Raw genomic sequence first — 25,976 nt, forward strand, 5'->3', positions numbered from 1 at the left:
ACACATAAGATCAAGGTAAAAAAGAAAAAATCAATTTTTGGTCTCGGATGTTATCTAAACAGAAAACCTTCTTTCTATCTCGATTCTACTCAGAATTGAAACCATATACTAGATAATACCAATTTTAACATTTAAATTATTATTATGATTAATAGCAGTGGCGGAACTATTGAATGACATAGGGGAGCCATGGCTCCCCCAATTTTTTTTTTTTGGAATTTATTATATAATATATATATATATATACACACGTATATATATTTTTTAAAATTATATTTATATATTATTTATATTAAGTTTATATTATGGAAATTATAATAAAAGATAAAATAAAAAATTTAATGGAGATATTGATTTATAAAAGAGATTATCATGAAAGTGTATGAGGAGAAATAAATACAAAGAGATAGATTGGAAAACAAAAGTTAGGAAACACATAGATTGAGATTGAAGTATGCATTCACATGATCTCTCACAATGTTAGTATCTTATTATGATCTATGTATGTTAGATTTATGATTCTTTTAGTATGTTTCTTCAAATTAAGTTTATCCCAAATTAGTATAAACCTAATTATGATTTTAGGGATTCTTTTATGAAATTGGTATGAACCCTAATTATATTTTTTCTCAAATTATTATAACCCTTAATTATGAAATTTAGGGATTTTGTGTTTTCCGCTTACTATGGTAATTTTTTTTTAAGTTTTGAATTTATACTTATTTAATTAAAGTGGTATGAGTATTGTTATGTTTTGCATTGTGGTAATTGTGATTTGTGAATATAAATTTTATCTTTTTCTAAATAGGTGATATGTGATAAATTTATATTAGAAAGATTATGATAAAGAGTAAAAAAATTGATTATTTTTTTAAAGAAGAAGGTTTGTGATAAAGATGAAAAAAGTGCATATACGTTTAACTTTTCATGAGAACCAAGAATTCAACACAAAGAAAAACAAATCTCTAAAGTTCATAGACTTATATATAATGAATTTAAAAATTTATTAGAACGTAATCCAGGGAAAGCATCGTCAAATTTGACAATACCCACTCAATTAAATTGATGAGGTACGAAGAGCTTATCTAAAATGATATTCATGGTTTGGTATCATGATATAATAGCGAATAATAGTCATATTTTTTTGAATTCTACTATTATGTGTGCTTTGTTTTAAGAAGAGGAAATGAAGAGAAAAAATGAAAAACTTTTTTTTTTCTAACTAAAAATTATATATAACAAATCTAATTTGGCACCCCTAAATATTTTGTCCAAGTTCCGCCACTGATTAATAGTACATGAGATATTATTTGTTTTAAAGAAATCCATCAATAATTAATCTTAATGATACTATATCTCAAAGAATTTGAGATTGAATAATACTTTTAAATATAGTTAATATAGTAAATATTTAAAATTAAAAAAATATATGTTTTTTCTTATTAATTTATCTTAGATTCATGTAATCACTTTTAATTATACTTTTGCTTTGTAAATTTTAGTGTTCTTACTTTGTCAACTGTGATATTGGATGGTTACACTTTTTGTTGTTGTTCCACTATTATCTATTGTCAATTGAAGACACCACTTAACTTGAACCCCACTAAGAAGACTTTTAAATGTGTGTCTCACACCCATTTATAATTAGTTTGATCAAGTTTTCATAATTTTTACTTGTCATAACACACCCATTTCAATAATATTGTTGAAGAAAATGAATCTTATTTAAGCATAATAATGACAATGATATCACACACAAGCATTAAAAGAAAAAGTTAAATTATCAATAAAATTTTACTCACGACAAAAATCAATCTGTAAAACAAATATTATTGGTGGATTTTATAAATATATTTTAAAATTTTAATTATCAATGAAAATATCTATCAATAATATTATTAGTAAAGTTTATCATAAATTAGAATTTTTATTACCCATAGAAATATTTGTTGGCAATGGATTTGTTAGTAATATTTGTCACTAAAATTCATTAATAACTTATTGTTTATTACTAATAAATTATTTTTTCGGTTAATTTTATTAGTAAAATGAGTATTAAAGTTTTTATTTTGGATTTTGACCATGTCATTGAAATTTCATCGATAATGAATTTTATTTTAAAATATGTCAAAAATTTTGTTACTAATTGAATTTTTTAATATGCATTGGTAAATCTTTGGTAAACAATTTTTTAAAATCTATTAATAAATTCATCGATAATTCCATCAATAAAATGAGCATTAATATTTTTTCCAAATTTGGTGAGATATTTGTTATAATTTACTTAGAAATGGGAGAGAAGACGAATAAGAGAAGAAAAAAAGAATGAGGATGAGAAGGAGGAAGAAGAGGAGTAGGTATATGAGGAAGAGGAGGCAACGACAGTGGTGACAACGACAATGGTGGTAGCAACAACGATGGTAGCTTAGAGGCAGAGTCAGTGGTGATGCAAGAGGAAGAGGAAGACGAAGAGGAGAAGGAGAAGGTGGATAAGGAAGAGGAGGCGATGACAAGGACCATAACGACAACAATGGCAGTATAAATGATTGTAGTTGTAGAGGCAAAGTCAATGGTGATGTAAGAGGAGGAGGAAGAGGAGAAGGAATTGAAGGCGACGACGACAATAAACATGCCAGTGATGATGATGATGGAGGAGGAGAAAAAAAAGAAGCAAGAAGAAGAAAAAAAAGAGGAGGAGGAAGAAGAAGACAAAATTGCGATATTTATCAACGAATATTTATCGATGACCAAATTAAGGTTATTTATAGCTTCTATAGGTACTCACTAAAACTTTCCTTTTTTGTTTTCAATTTATGTAATTTTTCTTCTTTGATGGTTAATGAACATGAGGTTGTGCCTAATTGAATTCTAGACGATATGAGTGTACTTTCTAAGATAGATGCTAAAGATTTTGACTCTTTTGGTATATGGATTGGGCAAATTTGATTTGGTTGGATGTTGTGGCACCAGCTAAAATTTTGGTTCTTTGCAAGTTGTTATATAATTATTTGCCTATTGATTTGGAAGTTCAAATGACAGGTGTGGTTTTGTACATTATGTGGTATTTGTGTGTAAATAATGTTGAATCTTAATTTCTCTCATTTATTCTTTCAATGTTCTATTGCTATACAATTGTGGGAATGGTTGAATGGATTTTTCAGAATTTTTAATTTTCTCTTTGGATTTGGTGATTTAGTTTATGAAGTTTCCTTATAATCCTTTGCTTAAAGTGATTAAAGTGATTGTCATTACTGTAATTACCTTGATGATTTGAAGGACAAGAAACCATAGTAAATTTCAGTATCCAGTTGCTTTTACTTATGTTATTTTTCAAATTAAGGAGTTGGTGCATATGAATGAGAATAATTCAAAGAAGCCCATGAATAATATTGTCTCTTATTCTTTGGTATTGGAATTTTTAAATACTCAAATTAAGGAGGGTAGGATGGTTTCATATATACGGACGTAATATGGCAAGTTTCATATGTTAATTGGCTTGAGGGGAATACTTATGATGCAACTATAGGTTGTCTTGGTTTAGCTATAAGTACTAATATTTTTAGAGGAAGTTGCAGAGAATATATGGGTAGTTTTTTTAGATTTTTTAAGATTGTAAACTTTTATTTATGTCCACTTTCTGGGGTCATTTATATTTTGGAGCATGCTTTAAGGGAGGGCATTGTCAGACGCTTTGGTCGGAGAGTGATTCTACTTTAGTTTGTCATAGTGTTTTTGATTAACGAGTAATTTCTTGAAGTCTTGGAGACGGTGTCAGTGCACAATTAGCTAATTTGACTTTTATTCATAGAGATTATTATTGTTGCGAGTTGCACAATTATCCCGTGGTGAAGGCTAGGTGGGCCGAGTTACAATCCAAGAGTGAAATTCCTAGTGGGACAATTGTTGAGGGAGAGAGTGTTGTAGGTGACATAAATTATCCCATGGTAGAGGCCAAGTGGGTCAAGTTACAATCAAATTGTGACGCTTAGACGATTACACTCTTAAGTAAAAATAATTGTGTCTTGACTAATAACTATATTTTTTTGTCTAGTGGTAAGCATTCAATTTAACAATTATAAGTGGTTTAATGTTTTACCTCCATGTATTTATTTTGATTTTCTTCATAATAAATATGTATTTTTACCATAAGTTTAATGTGGTCCTCGTGTTTTATATTTTTGTTTTCCTTTTTCAATTTAATAAAATTTTATACAATAATAAATGATCGTTGAATTTTAGAATTTAGCATAATTAAAGTGTCAAAATTTTTAATGATACCTAGTATATGAACTTATTTGAAAATGAATATTTATAATTTCTGTTAATTTTAATTTTTATGTTTGTTTCTCTTAAATCCAATTATCTTTATTGAAAAAGAAAAGAATATTTTCACTATGAGATTCTTATTTACTTGTCTTCTTCTTCGTCTTCTTTCTCATTCACCCATTTCTTCTCCCTTGATACTTTTCAGCAGATGCAAACCACATCAAATCCTCACAAAGATCTTCACTTGTTCACTCTTTTTGAAGTTTCATTATGCATATCTGAGTAAAAAGGATAGAGTTGGTTATTTTGCGAAGATGTATGAAGCAAAAGTGGTCAAAGTGAAGGATTTTGGTGATTTCGTGCAAAAGATTTGGTGGCAGAGAATGAAAAATGAAACGACGGTTTGAAATTGACGTGTTGGTGTCTTATTTGGGAATAAGAAGATGAAGATTGAATGCAGACAGACACAGTAAGAATGTGAGATTAAAGAGAGTAAATTTCTACAGTCTTTCAATCGTACGGCCAAATCAGCTCTGCCCTATATTTATCGGTCGGTGGGGACGTAACCTAACTTTCTTTCCTCCATATAACGGTCATGTCAAATCATTTCATTTTCCCACACTTTTTTCTTAATACGTTCAAACCTTTTATTAACAACTAAATCATTCTAAATAATATAAAACTGCATTACAAAATGAAAACCTTTTTCCTTTAACACTCGTATATAATTATTTAAATGAAACTAAATTTTTTTATTTGTAAGCGTATATTAAAAATTATTGAAATAATAAAATACCTTTTATTAAAAATATGAAAATGGTTTAATTTTCATCAAGTTTTTAAAAATAATAGTAAAAAATAAACAATCTTTTATAAGGGTACGTGACAGAATGTAAATGAGAGTATTTAAGACTTTTTAATGTTTAATTAAATATAAATTTTCCTATAAAGATAATTTAATCATTTTATAATTTTATGATTAATAAATATTATTTAATTCAATCATATCAATTATTTTTTTTTAAATTTAAATTAACTCATTTGTCACTTTATTTATTTCTTGATTCTTTTAATAAATAACTCTTTTTCCAATAACACGGCTGTTCAATTGTACAAATATAGTTTTTACAGTATAATAACATTTTTTTCTTTGTCAATAATAAGTTTGAGTTATATATATATGTTTGGATGAGCCGAGAAACACAGTTAGGTATTAATTATGCCGCACCATTATAAGTTTCATAATTTATATTTAGAAGTTTAAAGAAAATAAAATGTTTGAAAAAGTTGGAATATTTTTGTTTTATTAAGTGAAATAAGACTTAAGGAAGAAGACACTCTAAGAAGAGAGTTCACATAGGTGATTGAATATAGTAATTTTACTTAAAAATATTCAATCCCTACAATAGTTTAGGAGAGTCCCTTTTATAAGTGTGGAAAAGGACCTCTTTACAAAAATACAAAGTAAAAACTAAAGGTGTAATAACACAGAACTTAATTTCTAGAAGTTAGATAGAAAAAGGAGGTGACTTGAAAAGGAGATAACCCTAAGTTGATCTTCGAACCTCAAAGGTGGTGCCTTGACTACTAGAAGAGAAGGTCAACATTGCCTTCCTTAAAGTTTATGAGTGCTTCCATATTTTATCAATATTATTTAGATAAATTATATTTAATAGCTTTAATTTAGCTAATTCACTTTCATAATATTCAAAAAAAAGTATTCTTTAGATTTTCATATTCTATATTCTAATAAAATTAAAAAGTTTTGATTCTAAAATCGAATAGAAAAGAAAAAAAGTTTTTAAAGACTCTCCAAAAATGCACCACCAGTGCAATAAAGGCTTTCTGCCTCGGTTATTTTTCACATTTTGCCTCGGGTCTGGAACCGAAGCATATTGGGGCGAGGTCAAAAGGTACACATTTTGGTCTCGGTTGTTTTGAAACTGGTGCCATATACACCGTTTTCTGCCTCGGGTCAGTTACGACCGAGGCCATAAGTGATAAATATTTTACCCACCACAGGATTTCTATCGCACAACTTCTGCACCAGAATCATCAATGTCACCTAACCGCGACGGCACCAGTGCCAGAAGATTGTGTGTGTGTCCCTTAAAGAATGAAAGTGACAGAAAGAAAAAATGCAAAGTTGGAAGGTGAAAATGGTGTGGTTATGGTGGAGTCCCCTGTAGCCAAATTCGCTATCCATGAAGTAGTAGCTACTGCTGCCTGTTCCACTGATGATCCTAACCCCGATTCCATCAAAGACTTCAAACTGCAAAATCCCAAATTTCATTTTTCATAACTCGCTTTTTAAACTTTTTTTCGATTGTGAGAGGAGTGTGAAATAGTAGTAGTACCTTGGAGAAGAAGAGGCACGCCGCCAGTGAATCAAACGCGCCGCTGCAGCAAAACTCCGGTTTCCCGAACGTTGAGAGGGTTCAAGATGCTGACGCAGGATTGCAGAAGGTTGTGGCAGTGGAGGAGGAGGTGGAGTACTCGGAGGCGATGGCGACGGTGCTGCGGAGGTCGCGGAGGAGGAGGGAGAGGTCGAGGGCGAAGGCGATGCGGTCGTCGTTGTTGCTGGAGATGCGGTTGACGTCGTTGTCGGTGACGAAAGAAAGCGAGAGAGAGAGAGAGAGAGACCGCGCGAGAGAGAGCGACAGAGAGAGGAACCCTATGGAGGCGCTGGCGCGGGGAGGAAGAAGGGTTCATGAATTTCAAACCCTAAATAAATCCTATGGCTTCGGTTGTTAGAGGAACCGAAGCCATTAACCCCCTTTTGGCACCGGATCTCCTTGGACCGAGGCCTATACCTTGATTTCCAACCACTTTTTGGCTTCGGGTCCTACTGGACCGTGGCCTATACCCCTCTTTGGCACCGGTTTTGAGCGAACCGGGGCCTATACCCCTCTTTGGCTCCGGATATTTAGAGAACCGAGGCCTAAAACTTGGCTCTAATTGCAAAAATGCCACCGCGCCATTATATGCTTCGGTTCCTGGCCAACCGAGACATATAAGGCGAGGTAAAATGAGAATTCTGCACTAGTGCACCCAAGTGTTTGGCTCCAAAGGTGATGCTCTCCTCCACTCCTAATGGTGTTATATTTCTCCAAGTTGGCACTAGCTTGTCCTATAAAACAAACAAACAAAAGGATCAACATGTCAACTTAAATCAAGTCAACTAAGGTCAATAAGTCAACCAAAGCCAAGTCAACTTAAGGAAAGTCAACATAAAGCTAAACCAAAAGAAGGTGAAAAATTGCCATTCTAAACATGTTTATTCCCCCGAAACATGTGTCCTCTACCTCCATCCTTAGTAAGGGTTAAGGGCTCATCAGGAAGTGGAGGAAGAGGAAGATAGATAGGAGGAGGATGAGACCCAAATGATGAAAATGACCTAGATTGGTAGTGGTGATGTGATTGTAATCGACGATACTTACTAAAAAAATAAAGAAACGAAACAAAAGAAGAAGAGGAGAAAGAGGGAAACCTTGTGCATTTTACTGACAAATTTGAGGTGATCGATAATAACCAACAAATATTTGTATTCATTGATAATTTTTACCGACAGATTTATATCCATTAGTAACCCGTTGGTAAACATAATTTATCGACAAATATATGCTAATACCAACGGATAGTAATCATCAACAATATGCAGTTTTCTTACCGTGAATTAATAATAAAATGAAAGTTCAATAAAGAAAAAAATTTAACAAATAGACAAGGGAGAAAATGAATTAAGGAATTAACAAGGAGTGAATTAGTATTAGAATTGCTTATTGAGGTTGATATGTAATAGTCATAACTAATTTATTGGTTACCATAAGATTTGTATAACCATTCTAACACCCCATAAAATTGTATACCCAATCCATTTTATTCAAAACATTTATTATTTTTTTTATCGAAATTTGTATACAATATAAACAAAAATCTACAAATTAAAAAATCCATCTCTTACACCAATTCACTCTTGCCAAAATTTTCTACTTGTTGTATCCTTTCTTCACTTGTAAAATACAATCACCGAAGACTCCTTATAATAAATATTACATAAATGATGTTAATAATTTAAAGGTTTTCATTACAATGAATAAATAAAGTTATTAATAATGAATAAAATTCATACCTATCATATTTCAATACTATATCCATACCAATCAATATTTTCAATCATACATTTTGACTTGAGTGTTTATTTATCTCATACCATAACCTAAATACGTCACATGCCACAACCTACACTCAACATTCCCTCATAAGCAAAATAAATTTTACAACATTTTGGAAACACATTGAATTTATACTTTAGATATCATGCACTTCTCATATTATGATTCTTTCTAACACTAGACAAAAGTAAAAAACGTCGTAAACTCCTCTAAAGATGAATTTCTATGACTCACAAAATATAATTCTTTTTCACATTGCAAACTATGCTGTAAACTTCTATTAACTCTAACCACCTAATACCTCTTTTTATGAAAAAAAATTACAAACACTACAAAGTTAATACATTTTATCACTATACAACACATAATTTTAGCTCATTTCTTTATACCATATCTTCAACCATCAATCCACATTAAATACAATTTCACAATTCGTCATTTATATTTATATTTTCTTTACAACATAATTCTTTTAAATAAAATCAAATAAAATAATTCAACATACAATTCAATAAATTCTAAGTAGATAGATATAACAAATATACTCATTTAATTAAAGAAATACATATTTTAAAATCAAATCTTTTTGTTTTTACAAATTCACTCAGCGAAATTTAGATATTTAGTACCAACTCTTTACCTAAAAAATTACCAGACAATTTTGAGATTTGTTAAGTGAGCAACACATACAAATTTCAGTTTTGAAGAGTCTCAAATTGATTAAGCACAAACAATTTACAAAACATGTGTGAACCTAATTCAACTATCAAATAACACATAATAACCAATATAACTCCATGTGACCATTTCAAACAACACTAACAAAACTTTCATAAATTTAATTACTTTTTTCAACTTAATTAAAATTAAGTATTCTTAATTCATTTCAACTTAAATGGTTCACAATAAAATATCATATACATTTGGTTTCATTAACTTTTTCAAATCAAAAACTAAGTCAATATAATCATAATATATACAATCAAACATAATATATAAGTTTTCAAACAGAATCCAAAATTGTAAACACACTAAATAAATCTTTAATCCATCCACGATATAACCACAACCCTATAATATCAAATGTTAATTAAGACAACAATTCAAAAAAGTTTTATCCATTTTTCAACTCAATATTTTTATTGACAATATAAATTAATCTAATACCCACCAACAACACAACATCAAGTCATCTTTAACTATACAATGTCCTTACATAAAATATAAATATGGCAAGCATATCACAACCAAGCATTAAGATATTCTACCTTAAAGTTTTATAAAAAAATATAAATATCTAACAAGTTATTTCTAAACTCTAACAAGTCTTTTAATATAATTAAGAAGCTCAAATCTACTTATAGAAAATGCTAAAACATTACATAAAAAAGATACCACTACTATCCTGAATTAGTATAAATTTATTTTTACCTAAGAAATATCACATACAAATTAGAAAACATGCAAAACCCTCACATGAAACAAGTAAAGAAAAAAGACAAAGAAAAACTTACTCTAAATATTATCTTAGAATTTAAATTATAAAAACCTAAAAGTTAATGATAGGAGTCAAACTAACCAAATTAAACTCTTAAGATAGTTCAACCACTTACTCCTCTGTGACTGTTTGATATCAATATATCAAAATTAATTCCGCTTTTCTTTCATAAATTACCTAAGAAACTTATGGTTGAACGAATTTATAAACAATCACTCACATTATTATTTAAGGAAATGCTTTTCTCTTTTATGTTATCTTTTGTAAGGGTGGTTATATTTGGCACTCACAAAACAAAAAATACCAATTTAACTCAAAATAATTATATTTATTTTATATTTAACTTAAAAATTTAATATTATTAAAGTGGATTGTGAAATAGGTATTTTTTTTGGAGGGGTGTCGTAATATTAAATAAAAAAACCATGACCAGCCTTCTATAATGTATGCTTTCTCATTGTAAAACCCTAGTGGAGTTACTAATAATATCTATCCTACGATAAGGGCAAAACAAGTCTACAACCATATATTTATTGTATTTTAGACATGGACTGACTTAAAGATTCAATTAAAAAATTCAAAATCTCAAACCTATGTGTTTGTGAATCGAGATTCTTAGTGATTGATAATTTTTTTAAATCAATATAGTCAAAGATATCCAATACTTTTGAGATTAGTGTATCCATATTGCGTATCAAAATATGAGCTAAGCTTTTGACCAATGCACCTTAGCATACTTTTAGAGAATTGTATTTAAAATATTTTTTGGTCCACTCATTTAAATTTTTCGACAACATACTGACAAAAATGTGAAAACAACAGTTAATTATGTAGTACTAATTAATAAAATGTTGTGTGGTGTATTTAAATGTTTTTTTTTGTTTAGACTATAAATATCTTTTATGAGATTTCAAAAATGTATAGTTGAGTAGGAAACATCCAATTGAAGTTGCTGTTTAAGGAGAATTAATCATGTACAATTTAAACTAATCACCTATTACTATCTTTAAATATTTATATTAACATAAAATAAAAATACTTCTGAATATCTATATTTATATTTAAGTTACGAATCATTACCAAATGAAAGAATTGTCAAAAAATAATTTTCCTTTCTGTTTCCTATTGCTGATGCTGTGTAGTACAGTTATTTTCCTACTTCTTATAGATTGCCCTTGAAAACCTCCTTCTTCTATTATTATCTCAGTTGTTCATCTATGGTGCACATTATGGAGAATAATTTTTGCAAGGAAGTTGGCACACAATTTGTTTTTTTAGGTGATTGTGTTCTAAATATAAAGGAAAATGGCTGAAGGAATAAAGTATGGTACGTTTGTAATGTTTTAAAAGACGGAGTATTTGAAAGATGAATTTCAATTTGGAGGGGATGAGAAGAGTGGATTTTTTTATTTCTAATAATGTTTTATTTTGGTAATACTTTTACTTATAAAGTACCATTTAAATAATTTAATTCGTTTTTATGAAAGTTATAACCAGCTCAATTTAAAATGAAAACTTATTTTCATTCCTTGTAAACATTAAGTTGTTTCTAAAAAAAATTAAAAAAGCACTTTAATATGAAATTCTATCACTGGGATCCCATGACTCCATTTTAGGTATTATCATTGCTTAGTTTGAGACTGCTCCACTATGAGCTTATGAGTTTACTTGCCTAAAATTAAAAGCACTTCGATGAATCCTCTCTCACTGTAACTGGTACAATAACATTTTTTTGGTATCTTAAAGAAAAGTTCCTTCCATTTTTATTTATTTATTTTATCTTAGAAGTCTTTACAGAAAAACTCATTTAGAAAGACTAAGTATATTTGCTAATTACCTACTAACAACATACTGCATAATTTCAGAAACCTCCAGAATAAAGCAGGCTATTTAGTAAGAGCATGAAAGCACAGATAAATATAGAACCTATATATATGCAAGTGGTGAAAGGGGAATCAACATAAGAATATAAAAGAAATCATTAGCTAATGCTTCTTAAATATAAGGGAGATTCTTATACATCATTTTCCTTTATATCCAACCTGATGAAAGAGATGTAGAAAAATTATAATGTGCATATATTAGAATCCTAAATAAAAATAGAAAACGGTTCTTGATTATTTGGAGCATCCCCAGTCTACTACTACAAATTCTTTCCAACTTTAATGCATTGCTAACAAATTTTTAAATTGGAAACAAGTCATGCCTCACGTGGTCCATCATAACCATTAGAATTTGCTGTTTAGCCTGAATCCGTATCAATGTTTACTCAAAATGCCTCCAAGACAAGTTGGGCATGAAAAGAAATCGGACATCAACCCAAATTTACACCACCACCGGAAAACTCCACCTCCTGAAGATAAGAAAAAAGTAGGAGACACGTCAACCAGTTATAGCCTCATAATTACGAAAATGACAAGCAATAATCAGATCTTTAAATTGACAAAAAACAGGAGACACTCAACCAGTTATAGATGATTTCTTCTTTTTCTGTGAAAATCAGGTATAGAGTTATTTTTAAAATCAACCTTCACAGTATCTTGTTTACACTACATAAAATTTAAAAGAATATGCTTGTATTTTGGTTAGAATCTAATACCAACGCACTAACTCTTACTATGTTTGTTTTACACATTGTATAGCTACGGTTCTTCTATATTTACTATGACATCAATACCATAGAATGACTTCCAAGGATTCTTTTGCAACCTCTGATACCAGTTTCAGTTCAATAAATGAAGAATGAATAAATTTCAATGAGCATGCAATTTCAAGTGTACGGTTACCTAACATAAATCATTGCCTTTTTTCTTTTCTTTTATGCTTTTGAAAGAATTGTTGCTCAAGAGTAATTCCAGCTTATAGAATTGAAAAGTATGACAGGGACTACAGTTAGGAAAAATCAAGAACCAGAAGCAATAACGGTTGTAAGCAGCAGTAAATAAAATTGATAGATTATTGATTTCATCATGGGAAGAATATTAAGAAAGGGTTTACAAGAAATTGGATTCATCGAATAAAATCCCCATAGCCCACTTGAACAGCAGGTTGTGAATAATAAACTCTTTGATATGGAATTTGTCATTAAAAGCATCTTCATAATACCGAAATTCCTTATTTTTCATATAATTTGAGAAACATTGTACGCCGATTTCACAAGATAAGATGATGACAAAATGAATATTTATCAAATTAAATTCAGACTTCTAAAGCATGTTGCTGTAACCTAGGAGAATAAAACATCAAAGTATTAAAGCAATTTATTTCCCAACTGACTAGTCAAGAGGTGGAGCTAGAACATGGTCAGGATTTTTGTTATAATATGGAGCTAGTAAGATAATATGACTAGCTTTTAACTATTGTTTGAAGAGAGCTCAAATATTACAAAGCCTAGACAAAACACGCAAATTTGTAAGTTTTTTAAAGGATTAGTGGAAAAACAGGTCATGGAAGACGGTACCACTCTCCTACCATGTTGAGAAGAGAAAAACAGAGAAGGAATACAATACATTCCATGTGTTAGGTACACATGAGTAATCTTATTTATAATGAAGGGATACAATAATAAGCAACATAATATCTGGTAATGGGAAATATTTGGTATGATATTTCCCTATCGAATTATACCATTTCTACCTATTTTTAATGTAATCAAATCATATCTCAAACATAAGTAATGCCAAAAACAGAAATCAAACCTGAGCAGGTGCCAAGGATGAGACCCAGTCTGATGTGTGTGTAGGAAGAAGCCCCAATGCATTGAGCTGCACAATAGGATAATCACATAAGAATTATTAAAAAAATGTACATAAAATCAAGGTTGTTAAACTTGATAATCTAGATAAACTTGTGAAATCCTAGTAAACTCAATCAATCTTAAAAGTGTTAATAAAAGACAGATTCTATTACTCAAACGCTATTCAATAGCATATCCATATCAATATAAAAAATTTGAACTCCATAAAAAGCAAACATAAGTAACAAAGTAAAAACATAACTCAACACTTGTCCCATATTATATTATATTATATTCAGGCATTTACACTTTTGTTGTAGTTTTACAGATCAGAATAAAATAATAATGAAAACATAAAATTAGCTTCATAAACCACGTGTATATTACAGAACACAAGCAATTTAATCCAAGTATCAAACAAAATCAACCAAAGGTATACACTTTGAGGCCAAAACCTCACATAAATCTAGGCTTGCAAACTTGCTTGTAAAACACAGTTTAAATTTGTAACAATTTGCCTGAACATGAGATATAAACAAAAGAGCTTACAAGCAATTTAACTTGTTTTTGTGTCAAGGGATCATAAACGCAAAACAGTGTAAGAGTTTGACAACAACAATGGCACATACATTTACTTAAAATTTTGAAATACAAGTATCAAGATGTCAACTATGAGGCACAAAATGACTACATATATTTACCTTCCAAACACCTAGTGCCAAGCCACCCAAATTAAGGGCTATAAATAACAACTTAGGTCCAAGAAGCTCCACCTTATTGTCTTTGTAGGGCTCAAAAACTGCAAAAACCAATAGAATGCATTAACAATCCCAGACCAAAGAGAAGCTCCCGAGTACATGTTTCATGAGGTTCTAGCCAACAAAAAAGCTAGTAAACCTAAAGACCGAGAACACATTCACTAATAGAACATTTTGTGTCAGTGTAATAAGACCAAAGGAAGTTAAAAGTATCAGCCATTCCAGGAGAGAATGAATTGCAATAGATACTAAAAAACACTCTTTCCATACCCTGGAAGGCTCAAACACCAGATCACAACTAACAAACAAAGTCTGAAAATAAGGGGAACGTGCAGAAGAAAGAACACCACAAAAAAGCTAACCAATCACTAATACTGAATTTTCAAAGCTTCTATTTTTTCTTTTCTTTTCAAACTTCTCTTAGAAAGCTTTCAATTAATGCCTGGTTTGGTTTAGGGGATTTCGGGGACAATTAAATTTGAAATTGGTGGAACCCACCCATTATTATTTTTCACCTATTTCCTCTCATCCCTCTCCTCGTATCTTCTCTATTTCTCTTCAAAAAGTACCTTTAATTTCTATTTTATTTCTCACATATTTTCACTCATTCTTTTTATTTCATTCACCCAATTTATCTTCGCTCTGCGGAACAGGACCTAAGGGTGCATTGGAGAAACTTATTTGCAACTTATTCGAGCTTTTCTTAAGCTATAATCACTTATATAACTATTTGTAAAACCTTATAAAAATAGCTGATAATACGTGCTTAATTTAGTTTTAGCTCATTTCAAAAGCTCTTGAGTATGACTTACAAAAACAACTTACAACTTAAGGAAAACAACTTAATCTTCTCGACTTGTTGATAATGGAGACAACTAGTACATACGCCATACGTGATAACATAATAAACACTTACTTAAGCTGTTTAACCAAACACGCTAACAAAATAACTGATCTATAAACACACACTTACACATCACAGATCAAGGAATTCGACATTAAAAATATAAAGGCAGAACCATACATCTAAGATCAACCATGCAATCGAACAAATATATACTAAAACGAGACGAGAAGGCGAAAACGTACTCTTTCCGACACTCTGCAAGGCACTAATGGGTTGCCAAAGAGCAGAGAAAGTAATCCCAATGCTGAACAAGTGGACTGTGCTACCAGCCATCCACATCATGAACCCCATCATCAGTAAATTCTTCAGAGGGGCTTGCGCTACCTCCCAAGCTTTCTGTTCATAACGAAAACACCAATCATAAAAAAACAATACTAAATAAAATTAACCAATTTTTCCACAATTAAGAAACCAATTATCATAACTAAAACAATAGTGAAAACAAAAAAAGAAGAAAAACCTGGGCTTTCCAATTGGATTCAGCATCCTTCTTCTGGCGACTGAGCGTTGAGTCGTCCTGCACGATTGAATTTCAAATTCAACTTAAAGAAACAAATAATTGGAAAAGATGAAAGAAATTGAAAGGGTTGAAGCGTGCGTGGGAAGGAACCTGGTCGGGAGAAGCGCGAGAGAAACCGGGAGGATCGGGAATATCGCGAGAAGTGGAATTGTCGGAGAGGTCAACGGCCCACCTTCTTCCTCCCGATCCCATCACTCCCTTTCCCTTCTCCATCGATTCTCTCTGCTGGCGAATGCGGCTGCACCGAACCAAACGGCGTCGTTAAGGAGCGGCGTGTCTCTCTGTGGATCGCGTTCAGTGCCGGGTGAGTGAGGGCAACGCTGATGTGAGGTTTCAGAAGTTTCTCTACGCTCGTTTTGCTTTTTCCAAAACGACGTGGTTTTGCGTAGTAGTCATCAGGTATAAACAGAAAAAAGAAAAAGAAAAAGGAGTAATGAGAGAGAAATACAGTGTAGCACTCTTTTCTTAATACTCACGGTGGTTACCTTTTAAGACGTTAAAATTTAATTTAAATACTCACGGTTGTTTGCTTTTTAAGACGTTAAAATTTAATTTAAAGATAGAGTAAATAACAGATATCTACTAGAGCTGTCAAAATGGGTTGGAATCTGTGAGTCAATCCGGCTCACCACGAGTTCGGGTTGGGTTAGGTTGAAATTTTTTTACAAATTTCAATACGGGTTGATTTTTGATCCGGCTCATTTAGAACCCGGCTCATCCGGGTTGAACCCGTGGTGAGCCGGGTTGGCTCACCAACCCGCAGATAAAAAGGTCACATAAGTATTTTTATTTTTTTATTAAGTTGAGTTTTACATTTGGGTCATGTTAAGTTATTTTTTTATCCAACACATAAATAATTTATAATTTTATTTATTTTGGTTTGTATTTGGATTGTATTAAAGTTTATTTAGATTTTAATTACAGTTACAATTTAGTTTTGACCAAAAAATAAAAAAATAATATTTTTTTTAATTAAGTGAACCCGTGAGCCAACCCCGTCAACCCGTGGTGGGCTAGGTCAGGTTCGAATTTTTTTGGCTTGCTAAAAAGTAAATCGGGTTGGGTTGGCTTACTAAATCATCAACCCGTGGTGGGTCGAGCCGAGTCGGACCAAATTACCCGTTTTGACAGTTCTGATATCTAGTGGCGGAGCTCTTTAGGAGCCGGCGGGGGCCACGGCCCCCCCAATTTTTTTTTCAATTTTTTTAAATTATTTGTTTAAATTTTTTTAAATTATGTATATTATTAAATTTTTTAAATTATGTCTATCTTTTTAAATTAGGTAATAATATATTAAAAAATTAATAAAAGTTAAGTTAGATTTTTTTTAAAGTATAATATTTAATGTTAATAAATAGTAAAATATAAAATCAAATATAATAAAAAAAATTATTAAGATAATTTTCATTTTCTCTTTTAATTGTTTACTAAGTTTTTTATATGTTGTACTTATCTCTCATTTTTATCTAACTTTTTGTTACCGAAGAAAAAAAAAACAAGTTAAATAGAAACTCATTATTTTTATCCTCATTTTTTAATTTTTTCTTTCATTTTTAAAGAAAAAAAAAAGATAACTTTATCTTGTCTAACTTGGTAATGAAATACCTATTTAATATTTAGTACTCATTTTTATCTTATGACATTTTGTATATTATTTATTTTTTATGAATATAAAAAAGTAAGTAATGTATTATGTGATTTTTTATAGACAATGTTTAAGTGAATTTGATTATTATAATTTTTTGTAGTAGTTATGTCTCTTAATGTTTGATTAGATTATGATAAAGAAAAAGTTAATATTAAATTTGTTTTTTAAATAGGTATATTGATGAAAAATAAAAGAATAAATTCATTTTTTTTAAATTGATAAAAGAAAAGTGAAGATCAAAACAGGACAATATCGTTACTCATTGCATAACAATGAAATGGAATACTTGTGATGACTTTTGAATCGATACATGCATATTAGTAAAAGGAAAAATGAATATTTTGTAGATAATATGGTTATTTATATTGGAAAAAAATAGCTGAAAAATGTACTTATAATTGAATTATTTGATAAGTTCTAGAATATAAAAAAATGATGGATAATCTTTAGATATGTGAAATTTCTTTTATAGTTATAGTTATACTAAATTATATATTCATTTTATTGAATTAGTAACAGTAATATTAAATATATAAATTTTAAGTATATTATTTTGGCTTCCATAAATTTTTGATCAAGATTCGTCACTGCTGATATCTACAAAGATAAAAAGTAGTAATTTGAAAAAAAAAATATAGTTATAATATTATAATACAGAGGCATCCGTAAACTAAGGTTTATATTCAATTATATATATCTAATGTATAATATAGTATAAGATTTGGATTTAAGAATTTTATATTAAACGTATATAAATCCAATTCAAGGTTTTTTTTTATTAGATTGAGTTTATTTGTAAATGTCGAGATGGAATACGATCCTTGAGTTAATTTACTACAAGTTTAAATTGAATTGGGTTAAAAAATTTATAAATTTGAGTAGAGACTAAAAGCCAACTCAACGATCCGAAAATAAAAACACATCACTTTTATACTTCCTGCACCGACCTTTTTATTTCCAGCACCTCCTTAGGTTAATAGGCTACTGTTTCTTCTTAGATCTACATCTTTACTTCCTGCACCTCCCATTAGTGAAAATAATGGTTTTTAATTATGATTTAGTTTTTGAATGAAAGATTTATTTATTGACTAAAATAAAAAAACAATTTTTTAAAATAAGTTTGAATTTTTTACATTTTGGTTTTAATATTAGATTGAAAAAAAAATCATAATTTATTTTAGTTAAATAAATTAACTTATTTAAACCATTAACTTGTAATGAGTCAAATCAAATTTAAATTTTTTAAACTCAATAATAAGTGAGTTAAGTTAAATTAAATCACTGATTAACTCGTATTAAATCGAACAAAATTAATTAGATGTACTGCTTTGACAATTCTAAGTTTCTCCAAACTCAACTCAACATGTAGATTAGTTATACTTTTTTACACGGTCTATTTCCTGATTTATCCTTTTAATTTTTAAATCTATATTCATAATGTTTGAAAATTTATATATTTTTTAAATATTTTCTTTAATAAAAACCTCACTTATTAAGATTTATAATATATTTGGATAAATTTATTTAAACAGAGTAGAAGCAATAAAAGATAACTTTTTTTAAAAAAAAGTTACTTTGAGTTGTTACGTTAAAAGATAAAAAAAAATAGAGATGTTTGTAGGACAAAATTTGATCTTTTAAAATTCTTAAATCTCTCAATATTCCTAGTGGGAAACATATATGATCCAATCAGAAAAAATAAATGTTTGTTAAATTTCAATTCTAATTTGAGGTTCCTCAACTCATTTATTTTCTTTAAAAATATTCTTTAAGAGCACGATGTTGTTAGGTAAGGGAAATTAAGAGTGAATTATGAATTAAGTTATGATACTAGAAGAAAATTGTAGAAATATTCAGATAGATTTAACTTAAGTGTTACGATTTAGTACGGTTAAAACTATAATTAAGCACAATTTAAATACAATAATTATTTTTTTATATAAAAATAATGTATTTTATTCTATGGAACCTTTTGATATATAAGAAATACGGAAATAATTTTAGCATGATGTGTTAAAACTTTAAAATTAAATTCAATTGCTAACAATTATTTATGTTAGTAATTAAGAAAAGTCTCGCATTTTGTACTAAATCATTCTCTTATATAATATCTCAAATTTAAATTTAAGTGTTTAATTAAAGTATCACTTGAATATACATGGTACTAAATTATTCTCCTTAATTGAATTAAAAATTGTACTGAATGATTATCTCAAATAATATTTTTTATGGATGAAAAAGAAATGCAATTAAATGAGCGACTATTAAATAAAATTTCTCAGAGAAATAAAATATATGGAAGAGAAACTCAACTAGTAATCTTGAAGCTTAACTCACAAAGCATAGTTTATTAAAGCATTTTCCTTTTCAATCTCATTGAATTGTGTTATATATTCAACTTCATTGTTTACGAACCAAAGTCAAATCAGCATTTCACACAGTTTAGGCTTCATGACTGTACTAAGATTCTTCCTTTTTTAATATACTCAACTCTTTATCACTTCTTGAAATCTTGTCCGAAAGGTTTGCCAGTGTAAATCCTGCAAAAACCTGTTTCCAACATAACCAAAGCATCAATGTCTAACTATAGAACACACCAATAACTTTAATTAAAACATGTTTTTGCATCATTAACTAATAAGAAACTTATTATAGAGAGAACATACACTGAGATTGTATACACTGTGAATTGTGATTGGATAAAAGAATAAGACTAACATGATCAATGCATATATACACTAATTTCTTTTAATTTATAAAGACTGATATATTTTTACACAAATATGGATATAACGAAAGACATAATTCTTTCTCATCAAAATATGAAATGTTGATCACCAATACATATCAGTGATAAGTTCTTCTTATTAGAAAAATAAGATACGAATGAGACATGATCATAAGACTTAAAATCACACTTAGATTAACAACGATAATTACAAAATGCTAATTTATGTTGAAAAAGAGAAATGAAACCTGAATGCATCCAAGAATGTAGACTGCAGAGTACATGCGACTATGAATAACCATGTCAGCTATCATGGCAATAGGAATTGTCAAGGACATGCCCAATGTAGCTACCAAAGGAGTTGTCCAAACTATAGAAAGTGCCCTGTTTCAATATTCATTCTAGTTATTACATGAAATACAATTAATATTCTGCAATCATATGATTATAATATGTGACAGAAGTATCATATAAAAGAGTTGTAACTTGTAAGTATTAAATATATATATATATATATATATATACCATAAAGACATAAAGGGAATATATACGATGTGACAGTTCTGATATATTTTAACATTTTGATATGTCAAATGTTCATTATATACAGCACAATGCATTGATCATCTTGAATGAAATGAAATGCTGATAAACAAGATTTTTCTCTGAAAAGATGATGTTCAACTTACCATAAAAAATCTGAAATCACGCTTGAGAAAATGCTATTTGCTATAACAATCTCCCAAGTTGAGATTGAACTTGGAAATTTGAAATAGGGTTCAATTCCCACAGCACTTAATGGCCATGCTGCATGGAAAGTTGAAGGAGTATCAGTTAAGACGTTTGAAAAAGAAAAAAGAGGCATATTCAATAAAGAATTTATCAATAATGAACTTTTTAATCCCTTTGGTGTCAAATTATCAAAAAAGAAATTCATACCAAGCCACCAAAATCCAAGAAAACTGTAGATACCAATGCAGCCAAAAAGCTTTTCCATGTCTACCATGTCTCCTGATCCAGCAGAGTTCTTGAGAAGCACTGCAATTAATTGATCAATGATTCACAATGATCTTTAAGTCAAAAATTTGAACTTAAACATGTATTATCATTATGAGGTAGAATCCATTGCAATTGATTATTCATACCTGTGAATAAGCCATAAAATACTGCTGAGAGTAGGCCAAAAACGTCTCCAATGATAGTATGCTTTTGAGTACTTGGTAAGAACAACAGTTTCCAATTTCAGAAATTGAAAGAATATAAAGGGAAACATGCATTTTAACATCAACTTGAATCTTTTAACATGTTAGCTAAGATGAACAAAGATGGAGGCTTTACTCAATCACTGAATAAAAGATACTGCATAATGCAGATACGGAAGTTGCAGTATTCTGCTATTCACTATGCATATTAACAAAATTAAAGGCTAAAACTCCTCACAGAAAGTGGAATTGATTTTCCTTGGGGAATTATGCATTTGTGCACTCTAATGAAGTGGACTAAAGGATTGCAGGGTTGAAGTATTGGATGAAAGAGGGTTTTTCACCTTAAAATGCAACTTTGAACTTACTCAGAGATGATGATATGTTCATCTGTTATCCAAGTTTTTCCAATTGTTGTCATGGCGACTCCAGCCATGCTGATCAAAACAGCTGCCATTTTGGTCATATTTACTGAGTCTTGGCCAAGAAAGGCTCCAAAGAAAAGGGTAAAGAGACCTGACATGGAATTCAGAACCGTTGTACTAGCAACACTAGTATTTGCAAGTGCCATGTTTGAAAAATACTGCATCATATCAATCAAGTATAGTGAACATAATGAGTGCAACATCTTCAGAAAAACTCATCATCATACATGAATATTAGAAAAATCTTTTCTTTGTACTTTTGGTGGGGTAGATGAGTGAGGCATGGAGGAAAATATGTTAAAAGCATTAAGAAACATTATAAAGATGTCATGTTGGAACATTTATAGACAAGTCAAGTGTATTTGTATACTGTCAATTATACGCAGTATCTCAACAACATACTCTCAATTCAAATATATAAGATTGTGGCCAACGAATTCAGATATATAAGATTATGCACACCTGATGTACACATAGGTCCATGGTTATAACATGTATTCACCATTCTCTGTACAAAAGTTTTGGGAAAATTTGAAAGGCATTGTTACCTCTTGTGCAAACCATATTGGAGTGAGGTACAAGCCACACTTGGCAATTTTCCATGAGCTACTTTCATTACTCTGTGCAAGCAAGGGAGTTTCATCTTTCTCTTTCTGGACCAAAGACACCCCTTCTTCGATTTCTCTGATGTCATTGTCGGTGATCAAACTACTTTTTATATCAGTTTCTGGTATTTGGAGAATCACATCATCTGTTCTAACTGATATATAGTCCTCATGAATTTTTCTGAACAAAATGTTCAGCAAGCTGAAAATCCACTTCTTGAAAACACAAATGGGAAAATAAATCACCATCACAGATACTCCAAAGTATGCGAGTGCAAAAGGCTGTTTATACTCTTCAAAAATCCTCTGCAATAAAGTGTTGAAATAAGCTTATCATAAGTCTATAACAAAGTCTTGCTGCATAATCAAACTATTCCAATGTTAACAGTGAAGCAAAATCAAGTTTTAAGGAACACTACTACAGCATAATCAAACTATTCAGAGGTTCATAGCCATAGCTCATTCGTCACATGGATTTCTCTTTTTCTTTTCTTTACTATGCTTTGTTGTTCCATTTCGACGAATTCAATCAAAACTCTTGAAGTTAATCCTTTTCCAAAAGCCTTGTCAACTTGTTATTCTAAGAATAAATAACACATGTAATGACAGTTCCTTATACTTCATCCAATCACAAACAGAAATGTTTATTAATTCATTATATGAAAGTCAGGTCAATGCTTATACAACCTTGTTTTCTGTATCAATTTCACAATTATACAAATAAGATAGATGTGTGAAGGAACAGCTCGCAGTTTCAATAGATTATTATAGATTCAGATTTTGTTTTCCACGCTGAAAAAACACAACAGAATAACATCTTCAAAACACAACCAAAAACAAATGAAAAGTAGCTTAACGAAACAACATAGCAGGTCAACAAGGGAGGGTAAACATACAAAAAGGAAAAGAAAAAATTAGAAACATGAAAAACATAATTCATACCTGAGTTATTTCTGCACAACTAACCCATATTAAAACAAAAGCTCCAATAAGTCCCAACCCCGCATGGTACCTCCAACCCATTACAGAACTTTGTTTTAAGTTCTCTTATTCTATGTGTGAATATATACAAGCTGAAATTCACCCTACTTTTACTAGGAATTCAGCATTGTGTTTTATGGCAATGGTAAAGACAAGCTCTGGAGTTAATGGGAGATATACATAAGATATGAAGACTATTCTAGTACAAAGATTTTAGATGTTAATTCACCAAATTAAGTAACTTGGTTTTTGGAATCTTCATATTTAAAAGGTGGCACATTTATCTGAATTTTATGTTACTTCTATGATCAAATGTTCAGGTTATACATTTATCTGAATTTTATTAACTACTAATTGTAACTTAAAACTGAATTTGTGTGTGAAATAGATATCAGTCAGAGACCTTAAACAAACATTAATTATGAACACAATAATCTTTTTTTCATATTAGAAGGGTCACGTGACAGTGCTAAAAAAATCTAACCAAAGTCACGTGTTAAAGGTTACAATTACTTGCCTTAGCGTTATCTTAAACCTCTGACAGGTGCCATTGAAAAACTTCAGTTCTTAGCTGTCTTCTAACAGGTGCCATTGCAAAACTACAGTTTCATAGTATCGTGGCAGCGTAGGTTTTAAGGTTTCAACACGAGGACATGACTCACGACATGAACCAAAAGAATATTCACTTACACACCATTTTAGGATATATCCTGAAAGTGCATATTACTCTGCTACCGTTTGCATTGCATATGATTGATCGATAATGATGAATTGTGATTTCTGGAACTGTTTACCTCAGCATGCATTGCTTTTGTCGCAGTGGAAAAAAAAAAATGTAGCTGTTAGACATGTATGTAACACTATAACACTAGCAATTTCTTCTTTTGGTTTTCAGTTCATGTCATTGTAATTTAAGTAACATATATATAGCACTAATAACATACTTAATGTATTGATGAGATTTCAAGTGGAATGTAACTGGTTCATTAATGCATAGGAAGATTGTTTAACCATTATTGATCAGTAATTTTTAATATATATAAAAGAATAATTTTATTATTATTGTTTATATATAATTATAGTTTAATAATTTGATTGTAAAGAAGTACATTACTTTAATAAAGTTATATAAAGTTATATAGTTGACATGTGTGTGTCTTGACGTGCAGCCTTGTGATATATTGGAAGATTTGTTGTAGTGGATGATATACCCTCACTACTCTGAAGTGCATCATTGTGATGTTAAAATGGGTAAAGGAATGTTAAGTACCAATGGATCAACTTTATCTAAAGAAGGTGATCCTTCCTAACTATGGTTTGAGACAAGTAGAACTTTTTCATAATACCTTATTTATCTGAGTTTTAGAGTAAATGATTTATATTCTGATCAAGATAAATATGTGTTATGATAAAAACTTAATAATAAGAAGAATTATAAGAAGAGTGTTGAGATAGATGTACGAGAACAATGTTTTTGTTATAATGAAGACTATTAGGAATAGAAATATGAATTAAATGTCTTATTGAATAAAAATATTAAAAACGAATAATGTATAAAGAAAAAAAAAAGTTCATTAAGTATTAAATTTTAAGATTTTATGTTAAAAATAATATTTTATATTTTATATAGTTTATTTAAGTTTCATTCTCCTCCTTGTATTCTCTATGGAGATTTCTCGAATAGTCTATAAACTAATATTTTACATATAATTAAAAATTAAATTTTTAAAATTATAAAAATTTGAAGTTTAAATAAATAATTATAATTAAATTATTATTCAGTATAATAAATATTAACATATTTTATGTTTAGTATAATACAAATTTATAATCTTAATACAAAAAATGTTAATTTTACTTAAATTATGTTAATAATTAATATAATTAAATATTTTAATAATTATATGTTTGGTCTTTAATGATTATCATATTGTTATTGTGTTTATTAAAAAAAATATTGATATTCTTACTGAATACAAATATATATATATATATATATATATATATATATATATATATATATATATATATATATATATATATATATATATTTAATTACCTTATCAAGGATGAACTAAAATCTTTGTACTATTAATATAATTATTTTATTATACTAAAATCTAGTACTTATTATGCAACTCAACTATTTTTACACATAATTATAAAATATAGGATTTATAAAACACTGTTATTAAAGAAAAAACTTATGATTGTCTTCAAAATCTAACTTTGTAATATTCGCCTAAATGTCAACTTCTTACAAAATTCATGCAATGAAAAAAGAAATACACTTTTATGGAGAAAAAAATTTAATTCAAAAAAAGCCCTCTTGTAATAGGATTAGAATGACTAATCTAATTATATTTACAATCAACTCTGAAATAAAGTGCAAAACACCAGAACAAAACCCCCACCGATACCAAAAAATGTTAGATACATTAATCGATGTGTATGATAGTGACAACATAATTCAAACTATAAAAACAAATTTCTTGCAATTTCCTTCCATCACAAAATTCTAGATTAA

At 29.5% G+C, this 25,976-nt stretch overlaps 2 protein-coding genes across 2 annotated transcripts; both read right to left on the minus strand.

Moving 5' to 3' along the window:
- Positions 1-11,908: 11,908 nt before the first annotated feature.
- On the minus strand, positions 11,909-16,263 carry LOC114193062 (ER membrane protein complex subunit-like protein). Its single transcript, XM_028082763.2, has 6 exons — positions 15,951-16,263; positions 15,801-15,857; positions 15,523-15,676; positions 14,377-14,474; positions 13,638-13,703; positions 11,909-12,292 (listed from the first exon to the last, which is right to left on the minus strand). The coding sequence occupies exons 1-6, from the start codon at positions 16,071-16,073 to the stop codon at positions 12,254-12,256; spliced, it is 537 nt and encodes a 178-aa protein (XP_027938564.1). The 5' UTR covers positions 16,074-16,263; the 3' UTR covers positions 11,909-12,253.
- A 3,541-nt stretch (positions 16,264-19,804) lies between these two features.
- LOC114193992 (putative transporter C405.03c) lies at positions 19,805-23,663 on the minus strand. Its single transcript, XM_028084010.2, has 8 exons — positions 23,411-23,663; positions 22,412-22,774; positions 21,807-22,021; positions 21,382-21,452; positions 21,176-21,274; positions 20,926-21,043; positions 20,485-20,620; positions 19,805-20,058 (listed from the first exon to the last, which is right to left on the minus strand). Exons 1-8 carry the CDS (start codon positions 23,489-23,491, stop codon positions 19,969-19,971), a joined length of 1,173 nt encoding a protein of 390 aa, XP_027939811.2. The 5' UTR covers positions 23,492-23,663; the 3' UTR covers positions 19,805-19,968.
- Positions 23,664-25,976: the final 2,313 nt, after the last annotated feature.

The sequence above is a fragment of the Vigna unguiculata genome, chromosome 8 (assembly GCF_037176805.1).
Source record: "Vigna unguiculata cultivar grain cowpea cultivar isolate G323 ecotype 2 chromosome 8, ASM3717680v1, whole genome shotgun sequence".
NCBI lineage: Eukaryota > Viridiplantae > Streptophyta > Magnoliopsida > Fabales > Fabaceae > Vigna > Vigna unguiculata.